This window comes from Danio rerio, chromosome 1 (genome assembly GCF_049306965.1).
Source record: "Danio rerio strain Tuebingen ecotype United States chromosome 1, GRCz12tu, whole genome shotgun sequence".
Taxonomy (NCBI): Eukaryota; Metazoa; Chordata; class Actinopteri; order Cypriniformes; family Danionidae; genus Danio; species Danio rerio.
In genome coordinates this window covers 3,777,501-3,792,500 of record NC_133176.1, presented here as the reverse complement: position 1 = coordinate 3,792,500, position 15,000 = coordinate 3,777,501, and the positions used below count along the sequence as shown (strand labels likewise).

The following is a 15,000-nucleotide window of genomic DNA, read 5'->3' as shown; positions in this document are numbered from 1 at the left end:
ATAACATCAATAATAATAAAAATAACAAAAATAATCAGTTTAATAATAATAACATCAATAATAATGATAATAACAAAAATGTTACCAATAAACATAATAATAATAATAATAATAATAATAATAATAATAATAATAATAATAATAATAATGATGATGATGATGATGATGATGATGATGATGATAATAATAATAATAATAGTTAAAAAAATAAAAAGAAGAATATTAATAATATTTATAAATATATAAAAAACTAAAATAATAATTATAACAATAAAAATAATAACAACAATAATTATTTTAATAGTAACATAAATAATAATAATAATAATAATAATAATAATAATAATAATAATAATAATAATAATAATAATAACAACTATATCAATAATAATAATACTACTAATAATAATAATAGTAATGATGATGATGATGATGATGATGATGATTATAATAATAATAATAATAACATAAATAATAATAATAAAAAGAAGAATATTAATAGTCTTTAAAATAATAATATTAGTTATAAAAACTATTTTATATTTTATAGTTATTATTTTATATTTTATATAAAAAATGAGTTATAAAAAACGACAATAAATAAATAAATAAATAAATAAATAAATAAATAAATAAATAAATAAATAAATAAATAAATAAATAAATAAATAAATAAATAATAAAATGTTTGTTGTTGTGAATTGCAAATAAATACATACACAAATAAAAATGTACCTTTCCTCATGAATTTTGAAGAAACAATGTTCTTATTTGGAAATCTTCAATATTATTATTTTCTTTGGCACCAAATATGTTAAAATTCATATTTATTTATTGCTAATGAGGTGCATGTTAAACTTGAAAAAAATATTATTTAATTAAGATTTCGAGTTGTTTCCTAGCCAATAGTCTTCACAGCCTTAAAACATCCGCATAGCGAACTGTCAAAACATAATGTAACAAGGTGAACAAATTTCCACATGTGAAACATTTGTTTCAAATTATTGGGTTTTGCCAGCCTGAGCTTCACCTCTGTGTTTTTCTCCACGACTCATAAATCATTCAATTCTAAAGATTTCCGTCCGCTCAGTCCAAAATCCAGCAAACTATAGGAATGACCTTGCAGACTAGGCATTGCAGCTACAGCTGAAGTCAGAAATATTAGGGCTTCTATGAAGTTTTTTGTCTTTTTCAAATATTCCCCAAATGATGTTGAACAGATTCAGGAATTTTTAACAGTATGTCTGATAATATTTTTTCTTCTAGAGAAAGTCTGATTTGTTTTATTTCGGCTAGAACAAAATCAGATATTAAAACCAATATACTTAAAAATGTCTTTCCATTAAACAGAAATTAAGGGAAAATAAACAGGAGGGCTAATAATTCTGACTTTAGCTGTGTTTTTAACCCTACAAAAAAAAACCTTTCTGCATCACCACCAATATGCTGCCCAGTGACTTCTGCATTCTCCTGGGTCTGAAATCTAAAGGTCATCCTTGCCCACTCATGCCTTCCCACGCTGCTTGCCAACCCGCCTGCCCGCCCGCTCTGCCCTCATGCCACCCACTCACCAGTCTGTCCAGGCTGGTGCCCGCTGCCGTGGTGGGTCGTTCTTCTGGGCTGTTGAAGGGTTTGAAGCGGCTGTTGAACACATCCGAGATCCCGCGGGCAGATCGGCCTACACTGGCTGCTTTGGGATGACCACATCCTTGAAACACCTAGAATTACCAAGCAGGAATGAATCAGTGTGGTTTGGGGATACAAAACAGAAGCTATTTTAAAAGAGGGTGAACATGAAGAATGAATGCAAGGGAGCATTTTTGAAGCAGACTGGGATATTTTGCATTGGTCAGAAGATCATGGCATGAATTTGAATGACTATAATTACCAGGAAGGAATGAATCAGTATGGGATAAAAAATAAAATAAAATAAAATAAATAAATAAATAAATAAATAAATAAATAAATAAATAAATAAATAAATAAATAAATAAATAAATAAATAAATAAATAAATAAATAAATAAAAAACAAGCTACTATAAAAAAGGTTGAAAATTAATGCAATAACAGGCAGTATGGTGCATTTTTAATCAGAATGGGATACTTTGCATTGATCAGAAGATCATGGCAAGAGACTGAATACATACAGTACAGTAGCTATAATAAATCGCTGTGTTTTTGGGATTAAAAAAGATGGTAACACTTTAAAATAATGGTCCACTAGTTAATGTATTTACTAACACGAACAAGCACAACTTTGGATTTGAATAATGCAATTAATGTAATTTTAGTAATGTGTTAATGTTGAACTATGATTAATAAATGCATTATAAGATTAGATATGCTTAGTTAATGTTAGTAAACACTTTAACTAACATTACTGATGGACTATTACTAAAGTGTTACACAAAAACAGGGTGAAAATTAATAATGAATGCAATGACGGGCTGTATGGAGAATTTTTTAAAGCAGACTGGGATCATTTGCATTGGTCAGTTGATCATTGCAGGAGTTTAAATATCATGCAATGTAATCGTAGGCTGAATTTACACTGCAGATCTTGGTGTTTACTTCCGAATTTGTGACTTTTTTTAATGACCTGCAAACATCGTCTTTTAAAAGTGGCTGGTATCCAATGTCTGTATATACACTTCAAAAAGAAAAAATAAAGTATAATGCAAGTGTTAAGTAAAGATTTAATTAGGTTAATTGGGCCAATTTGGTAAATTTGGCAACAGCAGTGGTTTGTTCTTTAGCAAGTTGAAAATAAAATAAAATAAAATAAAATAAAATAAAATAAAATAAAATAAAATGAAATGAAATGAAATGAAATGAAATGAAATGAAATGAAATGAAATAAAATAATAAAAAAAATTATATATATATATATATATATATATATATATATATATATATATATATATATATATATATATATATATATATATATATATATAAAGAACTAAAATAAAATAAAATTAATTAATTAATTAAAAAACAAAATGAAATGCAAACTAAAAAATAAAAATATGAATTAAAATAATAAAGTAAAATATCAAATAAAATAAAATGTAAAAATAAAAAATAAAGATAAAAATAAAATTTAATAAAATATAAATGTAAATGTAAAAAAAATAATGCAAAAAATACTAAATTATTTTAAAAATTATATAAAAATAAAATGAATAAAATAAAATAAAATGAAAAAAATAATTATAATAAATGAATGAAAGAATGAACAAACAAACAAACAAACAATATATATATATAATTTAGCAATATAAAGGGGTATAAAATATATATAAAAAATATATTTTAAAAAAGAAAAAAAAAAATCACAGGAGGGTTAATCATTTTCTAATATGAAAAATGTCCTTGCTCCTATAAACAGCATTTTCACCGGAAGGCTAATAATTTTGTCTTCAACCGTATGCTGCATTTTCAATCCTTAATGCATCATGCTTTCCTGTAGCTCAAACAGTATGAACACATCCTTGACATGCCTATAATTACCAAGCAGGAATGAATCAGGGTGGTTTGGTGAGGATAAAAACAGCTATTTTTAAAAAAAAAATGTGAAAATGAAAAATGAAATGTGATGACAGGCTGCATGCTGTCGGAGAGACACATGTGAAGGAAACAGTAGATAATAGCAAGAGCTTGAATATCAGGGATGGGATGTAGACTGTTTGGTTCAAATCTTCGAAATGCATGGAGGTTTAACGTATTTGCTTGTGCACTTTTAGAGGTAAAACGACTGAAACACACACAATTAATAATGCATTAAATGTACATGTTGCAATTAAAGGCATTCCTGGAGTTGTATGTCATGGTACAGTATTTATTTTATTTATTTATTGTTGTAGTTGTCTGTTTACCTTCAAGCTCTGCTTCCTTCACTTGCTTGACGAGTCGCGTGTGCCAGTGAAGGAGTCGGTGTGCGGCGCGCCAGCACACACACATATCATGTACATCTCGACATGAGAAAGTGTTTCTCTATATGTTTTCATCAAAGTTGTTTACTTTAGTGAATACTGATTCATCCACAGAGTTTGTAATGTAATCATTCATTCATTCATTGTCTTGTTGGCTTAGTCCCTTTATTAATCCGTGGTCGCCACAGCGGAATGAACCGCCAACTTATCCAGTAAGTTTTTTACGCAGCGGATGCCCTTCCAGCTGCAACCCATTTTTTGGAAATGTAATGTAATCAAACGTTTATAAATACAAGTGCAGCCGTTTAGAGCTCATTTCTGGTTAATGATGTCAGAATTTACCGCTATTTTGGAATGAATGTGTAAATGGTCTTTTCTGGAAAAATTTCGTAACGTCCTCGCCTGTGTGAACAGAACTTTTTAAAATTTACCGGTAAAGTCGTTCTGTAAATTTTCCGGATATTCACTGTGTGAAACGGGCTTGTAGCTTAAACAATAGGTTGTTTGTTCAATACCATAGATATATACATTAGATGTCGCCTGGCCTATTGTTGTCTATTGGACGGAATGCGTCAATAGCGCCGCCATCTTGCTACAGGGTAGCGCTCCTTTGAAATGAATGCGGGACCAAAGTACAGTGGAGGACTGTGGCCAGAAATATACACAAAGCCAGAGATATACACATATACACATATATCTATGACCAGGAGTTTTCCTGGATGTTAATATGTATTTTTTTTTTCTAATTACGAAAATTATAATTTTACATCACTTTTCTACATTGATGAATCAGTGACCGCACGGGCATTCCTGACAAAAAGCTTGTGTTTGTGTGTACAGAAATGTACTATTCACCCTACCTGTTAAATCTAATCTAATCCATGCCTGAAACACACCTCCTCTAATGCTTTCACTGCTCATACTGACGGAGGGAGCGATTCGTTTGTGAATGAATCCCCCGAACGACTCTTTCACTAACGTTAGCCAACAATAGTACAAGTTTCTGGCAGCGCAGCATCTCGTTGTCATATTTCTTTTGCATTGTTTGCTGATTTTATTCAACAAAACTAGCATAAGCCGAGTGTTTAGTGCGAGTTGGAGCTGCTTTGCTGTATGGTGAATGCAGTAAGTGACTGTTATCATCAATAACGTTACCTGATTAGCACAAAAGTTCAGAACATACAAAAACAGAAAAAACATAATATTACCTATGAAATGTTCTGCCTTTGTGCTTTGTTTTCTTTGTTTGCTCGTTACTACACCCGTAGACAGCGCTAAAGTCCCGCATCTTCACGTAATAACACTGTCTTGAATAGTGCGGTTAAATGACATTTGTCCTGGGAGCACTGTACCAAGGTGGCGGTGCTATTGACGCATGCTCAGGGTCCCTATGCGATATCTAGTGTATATATCTATGGTTCAATACCTAGAGCATGCATGATACTGATAAAGTGTAAGACTTTAATGCAATGCAAATCACTCTGGATGAAAGCCTCTGCATAAATGTTTTAGTTCACGTCCATATATTAAGATCACAGTATATTTAAGCACTGACTTGACTCTAAATGCATAAAACATACCAACAACTCCATTTATGCTGCATCACAATTCATATTGCAATATGTCATATTCTCGTCATATACATATAATGTAACACAATCCTGTAGCTCGTAAAGTACAGTATGCCATGGGTTTAATTCTCTGAAACGCATGAGCTCATAAAGTGAATGCAAAGCATGATATTGTTGGATAAATATTTAAGTTTCTTTGCACATTTAGAGTCGAGCTGTTTTACACACTATGTGCTGGGTTCCTAAAAGTTGAAACATGCTTTCTGCATGGTTGCATTCTGAAATGTGCCACAATCACAATTCATAATGCAATACGTGAACATGTTGCAGTCTCAATTTTTAATGCAACAGGCATTCTAGCTGCTGAGTTTGATTCCAGAGGAATGCATGGACTGATAAAGCATTACATGTCGGATTGAAGTATCTGTCAAATGCAGGAATGTTTACTCGATGTGCACACGTTGAAAAACAAATGCAGTTGAGAGCGAAATAATTAGCCCTCCTGTGCAATATTTATTCTTTTTAAATTATCTCTCAAGTGATATTTAATGGATTATGGAATTTTTCACAGTATTTCCTATAATATTTTTTCTTCTGGAGAAAGTCCTCTTTGCTTTACTTCGGCTTGAATATATACATTTTTTTATTTTTTTTAATAAACATTTTAAGGTCAATATTATTAGTCCCTTTAAGCAATATTTATTTTCGATTGTCAAATGAACAAACCATCGTTATTTAATCTGTAATGACCCTAATTAAGCTAGTTAAGCCCTTAAATGTCACTTTAAGCTGAATACTTGAATATTAATGAGTATCTTGAATAATATCAAGTCAAACAATATGCGCTGTCATCATGGCAAAGATAAAATAAATAAATTATTAGAAATGAGTTATTAAAACTATAATGGTAAAAAATGTGTTCTCTCCGTTAAACAGAAATCTATTCTAACTCAAAAAAAAAAAAAAAAATATCAGAAGAGCTAATAATTCTGACATCAGCTGTATATACTACAGATACATGGACACTGTAGCATTTTAAAACCGTCAAGATCAACTGGTCTGTTTATAAACTAACATAAGAGCGATCCGCTGATGAATTGACTGATCTTCGCAGCTTTAAAATGCTCCAGTGTCTTTGTATCTGTGTTTAGACTCAGTAAACAGTGGTGAGCTTGGTGAACTAATGACCTTCACGGCCAATCACAGTCACTTCTGTTGAGCAAGCGAACACAATGGCTAATCAGCGCTGTTTAAGAACGCGATCAACAGAAATTAAATGTTAGCGGGAAATGGACGTTAATATATACACAGTATATATTATTGTACAGTGCACTGTAAAAAACGCAAACAAGTCCTCCCAACACAACTCAATTAAGTTAACTTAACACTTTTAACAAATGTATGTGGATTGAACATGAAAAAAATTAAGTTTTCCCACTGAAATATCAAGAATTGTCTTGTTTCAGCTCATTTTAAATAAGTATTAACAAATGAAAAAAAAAATAAAAAATGAGGGTATACACTACCGGTCAAAAGTTTAGGTTCTGCAGTATTTTTAAATGTTTTAAAATCAGCTTCTGCTCACCAAGGCTGCATTTATTTACTCAAAAATACAATACAAATTGTAAAATTGTTTAATGTTTTTGCACCATAAAATAACTGTTCAAAAGTAGTTTATCGTTTAATTTATTAATTTATCCCAGTGATTTTAAAGATGAATGTTTATTATTATTTTAAATGGTAATAGTAATAAAAGCAATAATGACTGGAGTATTTCATTTGAAACTACATACAGTAAAAAAGCAGTTGTGTAAAATATTAATAAATATTTAACAATTTCATATCTTTGTTTTTTACATTTAATAAATGCTGCCTTGATGAACAGAATAATTTTCTTTAAAAAAAAAAACATAAAAATAAAATTGACCCTAAACTTTTGACTGTCTACATGTCTTAATTGAGATTATGCCAAATTTCTAATAAAATAATATTTCAAAACAATTATTTTTAAAGCATTTTGTGGGACTTTTAAGACTAACAATGTTCTCAAACTAAAATAATAATAATAAAAATAAAAAAATAAATAAATGTAAAATAAATAAATAAATAAATAAATAAACAAAATAAATAAATAAATAAACAAACAAATAAATAAATAAATAAATAAATAAATAAATAAATAAATAAATAAATAAATAAATAAACAAATAAATAAATAAATAAATAAATAAGACTTTTTTTATCTGAAATGTATTTCATTAATTGAATGAAAGGCCAACTTTTTTTTTAAATGCATGGCATGTAGGGAATAGCATGAAGCATGTTCTGCATTCAAAAATGCATCTGTTATTCATTCATTCATTTTCATAGTCTCCATTTCAAAGGTCTCCATAGTGGAATGCCCTTCCAGCTGCAACCCAGTACTGAACATTAAAAAAAAAATAAATCATTAAATTACAAACAGCCGTTAATTTATTTTAAATTTTTTTTTATTTAAAAAGTCATTAAATTACAGACATTTACCATAAAATAACAGTTGTTAAATTACAGAAATTTCCTTAAATTTAAATTTCTGGTAAATTTACCATCTGATATTTTACGGTAAATGTCTGTAATTTAATGACCATTATTTTATGCTTTACTGCCGTAAAAAAAAAATAAAAAAAGTTAAATAACAGATTATTTTGCAGTGTGGGAAACATCAATTCACACACAAACACTCTTACACTTCGGCCAATTTAATTAATTCAATTCATCTATAGAGCATGTGTTTGGACTGTGAGGGAAACCGGAGCACCTGGAGGAAACCCACGCCAACAAAGGGAGAACATGCAAACTCCACACAGAAATGACAATTGGCACAGCCGGCAATCAACCAGCGACCTTCTTGCTGTGATGCGACTGCTATTGTTTCAAAGCAGCTATACAAAAGGTGCACATTATTTCATTATAATTATAATTATAATGTTTAGGTTATTAGGTACCATAACTTTATAATAACTTGAAATAACTAGTAGCTTTAAAGTGATTATAACAGTTAAAGTGATTATATATATATATATATATATATATATATATATATATATATATATATATATATATATATATATATATATATATATATATATATATATATATTAGGGATGTGCGGAGCAGCCGGTATTTGTATTTGTATTTGTATTTGTTGAGGGGGAAAAGTATTTGTATTTGTATTTGTATTTGTATTCGAGTAAAATTCAAAATGGCGCAGAAATATATATTTTTTCTATTACACTTCTAATTTACGTTATAGTGAAAGTATTGTTTAATTATACCCATTATATAAATTATAGATATGCAATATTGGCTGTTGTTTTTGAACATGTGATAAGAAATGTCATTGAAAAGAAAATAACATAGAAGCCATTATCTCATCCATGGTTAAACCAACAACTAATAAAATACCATTGTGAATATTATGAACCCCACCACCACCGTTCTTGTTGAAGGACACTGAATAGAGAGAATAAAAACAAATAATACTTCAAAAAACTGTTCTTCTTCTGAAAGAACTTTTTTCCAATGGACAGAATTCCAAAAATAAGCTAAATAAATCTAAATAAAACCCTGCCTGGGAGATCTGGCAGAACAAAAGTATTCTATATAATCCTAAAAGATGCAGCCTTGCTATTATCATCTGCCTGCCACAAAAAAAGACACAAAGTTTGTTTGTTTGTTTATTTAGAGATATCTGCAAATATTTTTCAATGGAGGAATATGACTAGTCAGTCATAATATATTTGCAGATATTTCCAATCTGAATTATAATTATGACAAGTCAAAATATAATTAGAGATATCTCTAAATACATTTATGGATAGTCTCAACAAGGTTTAAATGCTAAAACGGCTTGCCATACGCACAGTGGCACAGTGGAGATTTCTCTAGTTATATCGTTTCAGTCGTTTGTTATGCAGTGACATGCAGTCAAATATTTCGCCAAACAGTCCTTAGGGATGCAGTGACATGCAGTCAGATATTTTGCCGAACAGATCCGCCACTTTTGGCGCGCATAAACAATCATAAAGCTCTCGTGCTGCAGGAATGAGGAGGTCTGCTGAAGGCGCACAGCTGACGTGCAGTGAGAGGTTTGCGTCTTTAATAAACTACGGCAGTTTGCGATCACTGAACAGTAAGAATGATTAATAAATCCATATGAAACAGTCCCTTAACAGTCACGTCTTGCTTTCAGTTTCGGGCTTTGGCGCGTTTTGCACTGAGCGTGTGTCTTTCTCTCTCTCTCTCTCTCTCTCTCTCACTCACTCACTCACTCTCTTTCTATCTCTCACTCACTTACTCACTCACGCGGGCATGCACTGTGGTCTCACGAGGAAACGCTGCTTTTTGATATAGTGTTTTTCTTGCTCCCGAATACAAATAATTTTTCAAGTATTTGTTCGAATCAAGTATTCGTAAAAACACGCTATTCGTGCCTTTCCGAATACCGTATTCGGGTTCGGCTCCACCCATAATATATATATATATATATATATATATATAGACATTGTTAACCTGCATAGAATATTGATGTCTACTGTATGTGTGCATGTTCAATGAAGTGTATTTGTCTCATAGATGCAATGAAGAGTGTGTGAGCTGGCAGAGCCGCAGCGTTTGAATGCCACGGCTGCTCTTTATGGCAGGAGGATGTTGGACGATCCGTCACTATGATTACCATCCACAATCTCCGGCTGACATGAACACAGCGATTTTCAGGGCTGCTGTGCATTTTCAATCAGCTCCTGCTTTCCAGAAGCTTTTAATGTAACAGCAAACCTCAAGACAGCATTTCTGTCTTTCTTTCTTTCACATTGGTGTTTGTGGATCAAGAGGAGTTTAATTTTGCATCCCGGCCTCTGTGTGGAAGCCCATCAGGGAAACACGGCTAATTTCCCAGAATATGAAATATCCCGTTGAAAGCTCCAGTATACCTGCAGTGAGGATTTGTAACATGTTTTATGGGCAACATGCATATTTCATTAACATTATGACTGAATGTCTGCAAAAGTGCTTCTAGTACACTGCTAGGCTAGAATATGTGTGAGTGTGTACAGTTGAAGTCAGAATTATTAGCCCTCCTGAATCATGAGGCCACTGTTTATTTTTTTCCCCAATAAGAAGAAGTTTTCAACACATCTCTAAACATAATACTTTAATACAGGGGTCTCAAACTCAATTTACCTGGGGGCCGCAGGAGGCAAAGTCTGGGTGAGGCTGGGCCGCATAAGGGATTTCACAAAACAAAAGTCCTCAAATGTCATTATTAACAGTTTTAATTATTTCTTCTGAACATGAAGTGTCCTGAACATTAATAGAACATTGAGTGAAGATTATGAACAGTTCTTCTGAACATGGCATCTTTTGCCTACTTCTTGCTGCCAGAGACTTGACAGCGCTTCTTCTCACAAATCTAAACCACATTTGGCTTTAAAGCGGAAGCAGTTGAGACCCTCAGTATGGCTTGAAGATGATCATCATTAAGTCTAGACCTGTACTTTGACTTATTGAAGTCCTAGGGAAAAAACTGGGGGAACTCACTCAAAACTTCCATTCCCTCACCTAAAAAAAGGTGTATATATGTATAAATAAAACACCCCCACCCCACTCCAGTCACATCAGTCTGTACCAGTCTGTATCTACCTATAATATCAATATATATAAGATGCAGGGCAGGCACGTGCACACATAGGGCATAACCTGTGCAGAGCACATGCCCTTTTTAGTCTTGCATAAAAAGTGCCCTTCCAAAATGATCAAAAGTGCCCCCGCGACGCGACACACCCTCGGTCCCGCCCTTCAGTAGGCACGCCACAACACCGCTCTTGAGTACGCGCGCGACAACGCGCATTGAGTGACAAGCGCGCTGTGTACGGATAGAATCAGCGGAGCGGGGAGCGCTCTATCTCACCGCTCCGCTGATTCTGTCAGAGTACAGCGGTCGGCGCGGGCCACAAAATATTGCACTGAGGGCCGCAAATGGCCCGCGTGCCGCGAGTTTGAGACCCCTGCTTTAATAACTCATTTCTAATAACTGATTTATTTTATCTTTGCCATGATGATAGTAAATATTATTTGACTAGATATTCTTCAAGATACTAGTATTCAGCTTAAAGTGACATTTAAAGGTTTAACTAGGTGTATTAGGGTAAAGTTAGAGTAATTTGGCAAATCATTGTATAAATATGGTTTGTTCTGTGGACTATTGAAAAAAAAAATGCTAAAAGGTTCAAGAAACCCTCAAGTACATTTTTGAGAATGTTAACAGATTTGTGTGTTGAGCACCAGTTAAGACGACGTTGGCACATGTCAGCTTTAATTGTGCACTGAAAACCCTAATGTTGTCTTAAACAATTCAGTAAAGTTGACTGAACATAACTTAAAATTTAGCATTTTGGTCCTGTCACTTAAAAATATGATTTAATTTAACTTATGTACCTTGAAAATGCATAAAAAAGATTTCAAGGGTGAGCTCAAAATTACTATTAATCCTTTGAAAAAAAATGCTCTTTTTGACAAATGTAGTCTTGAATGTAAAATTCTAATATGTGCAACCTTTTAAGTGCAAGGTCTTTTTTTTAAATCAGAAAACAAATGGCTTCAGGAATGATTCTTCATTATAATGTGAAATAATGGCTATTCATTTTTTGTATACACACACAAACACACACACACACACACATATATATATAGTAACAGAAAAAATGTGTATTACTAGTTTTTTTTTTTTTTTTATCCATTGAATAATAGAAGGCGACGCAGTAGCGCAGTAGGTAGCAAGAAGGTCGCTGGGTCGCTGGTTCGATCCTCGCCTCAGTTGGCGATTCAGTGTGGAGTTTGCATGTTCTCCCTGCATTCGCGTGGGTTTCCTCTGGTTGCTCCGGTTTCCCCCACAGTCCAAAGACATGTGGTACAGGTGAATTGGGTGAGCTAAATTGTCTGTAGTGTATGAATGTGTGTGTGAATGTGTGTGTGGATGTTTCCCAGAGATGGGTGGCAGCTGGAAGGGCATCGGCTGTGAAAAAAGTTCTGGATAAGTGCTTTCTGAATAAGATTTGATGTTTTTGATACCATCATTATGAAGTTTCATTCCTCAATTATCTGCAAGTCGTGACCATTTTTTTTTCTTTCATTTATCTTCATTTATCATTAAACTAAATAACACAAATTTCAAAACAAAAACAACACATTAAGCATCGCACAGGTTACATTAAAAGGCTAATAATAATAATAATAATAATAATAATAATAATAATAATAATAATAATAATAATAATAATACTAATAATAATAATAAATAATAATAGTAATAATAATATTAATAATAAATACTACTACTACTACTACTACTACTACTACTACTAACAATAATAATAATAATAATAATAATAATAATAATAATAATAATAATAATAATAGTATTAATAATAAATACTACTACTACTACTACTACTACTACTAATAATAATAATAATAATAATAATAATAGTAATTACTACTACTACTACTACTACTACTAATAATAAATAAAAAAAAAATAATAATAATAATAATAATAAAATAATAATAATAATAATAATAATAATAATAATAATAATAATAATAATAATAACAATAATAATTTAAAATAATAATTTAAAATAATAATAATAATAATAGTAATTACTACTACTACTACTACTACTACTACTACTAATAATAATAATAATAATTTAAAATGGTTCCATCCCAAAGAGGGAAAAAATCACTTTCGCGAACGCTCACGCTCAATCTGCCCAGTTGGTGGAATGAACTCCCTAACTGCATCAGAACAGCAGAGTCACTCGCTATTTTCAAGAAACGACTAAAAACTCAACTATTTAGTCTCCACTTCACTTCCTAAGCTGCAATTGCCTCTTTGAATATCACACTAATTGTACAAAAAAAAAAAAAAAAAAAAAAAAAAAAAAACTACTAACACTTCCCTTCTTAGACTTTACAGACCTGAAACTTGCCTTTAGTACTTATTCATTGTTGCTCTTGGTTGTGTAAATTGCTTCCTTGTCCTCATTTGTAAGTCGCTTTGGATAAAAGCGTCTGCTAAATGACTAAATGTAAATGTAATGTAAATGTAAAATAATAATAATAATAATAATAATAATAATAATACATATAATAATAATATTTTCTCCTGGTCTTTAGAAAAACATAATGCATGTTTGTTTGTGGGCATGGGTGCCCAGGACACAAATCTCTATAATGACATGGATATGACACAGATATTACAAGAAGGTGGTGAATTATGAGAACACTGCTGATGTCCTCGTTTCTCTAAAAGCTTATAAATGATACAGAATGAGTGCTTTTTAGAAAGTTTCCTGTGAGTTTACTTTAGGGTTGGAGCAATAGAAAATACAGTAAAATGCACTGTATAAAAACAATGAAAACCTATAGAATGTCCCCACAATTCACAAAAAAATAACTATGCTTATCTGGGTTTTACCTTGGATGAAACCTGCATGCTGTTGTCCTGCATGGTCATGATGGCTTCAGAGATCTTGACATCGATGGGCTCCATGACGGCCTCAATGTTAAAGGGCCCTTCCAGTCTGTCAGCCACCAGCAACATGGCATCTGTCACAACACACACACACACACACACACATAGAAAACACTGTCACATGCTGGATACCACAGCTATAACACACACACACAACCCTGTTACATGCTGAATCCCACATCCACAACATAACCTCATAACCCATCAGACACGTAGTGTCTTGAATAGTATATCAAAATAGTCTAAACTTTTACACAATTGTAAGATAAGACTGTATCAAGCTGTTTTACTGTTCAAAGTAAAATTCTAATTAAACTACAGTAAACATCAATGTGTTTTATGCAGTGATGAAACGTAAAACATGCAAATGAAGAAAGCTATACTCTCAAAGTATGAGCTCTACAGATGAAATTATGATCCTCAAACATGAAATTATGATTATGATGTATCTGACAGATGGACTGGTGGTGAATATGAGACTCGACAAGCCCTCAGAAAACACCACAGCTCAATACATATTAAACCTTCTGTTTTCCTTATCAAGCCCTCTGAGATGTATATATATATATGACTGTCACGCGCATAAAAATATGTCATGTATTGATTCAATTAGTGTCAGCGAATTGATTTCACCCTTGAGGTTTTCCCAGCGCTCATATTTTGATCTCTGAGACGTGTGTTTTTTTCTATAATGTCCCTCGCAGCTCCACAAACCCAGAGTCATTATGTGTTTCTGGCTGTGAAAGACAGTTTGCGAGAATAAATAACACTGGCAGGGCAGAAATGTCTACATTTGCCTGAAAACCGCCCTTGGAAAATGGGAAGATGCCAAAGAAATGGCTTGTGTGCTGTAATTAAACTGTCTTGATTTGTCTTCAGCTGCTGAAGATTGTTGCTGAAGATTTTGTTTTTGTGAGT

General features: G+C 32.0%; 1 protein-coding gene across 2 annotated transcripts in view; it reads right to left on the bottom strand.

Annotated features, from left to right (window-relative positions):
* gpc6a (glypican 6a) overlaps positions 1 to 15,000 on the bottom strand; it is a 343,841-nt gene that overhangs the window by 61,729 nt on the left and 267,112 nt on the right. For both annotated transcript variants that reach the window (XM_021475731.3, NM_001109719.1), the window contains 2 exon segments: positions 14,026 to 14,156; positions 1,572 to 1,718 (listed from right to left, as the gene is read on the bottom strand). In XM_021475731.3, coding sequence (XP_021331406.1) covers positions 1,572 to 1,718; positions 14,026 to 14,156 — 278 coding nt within the window.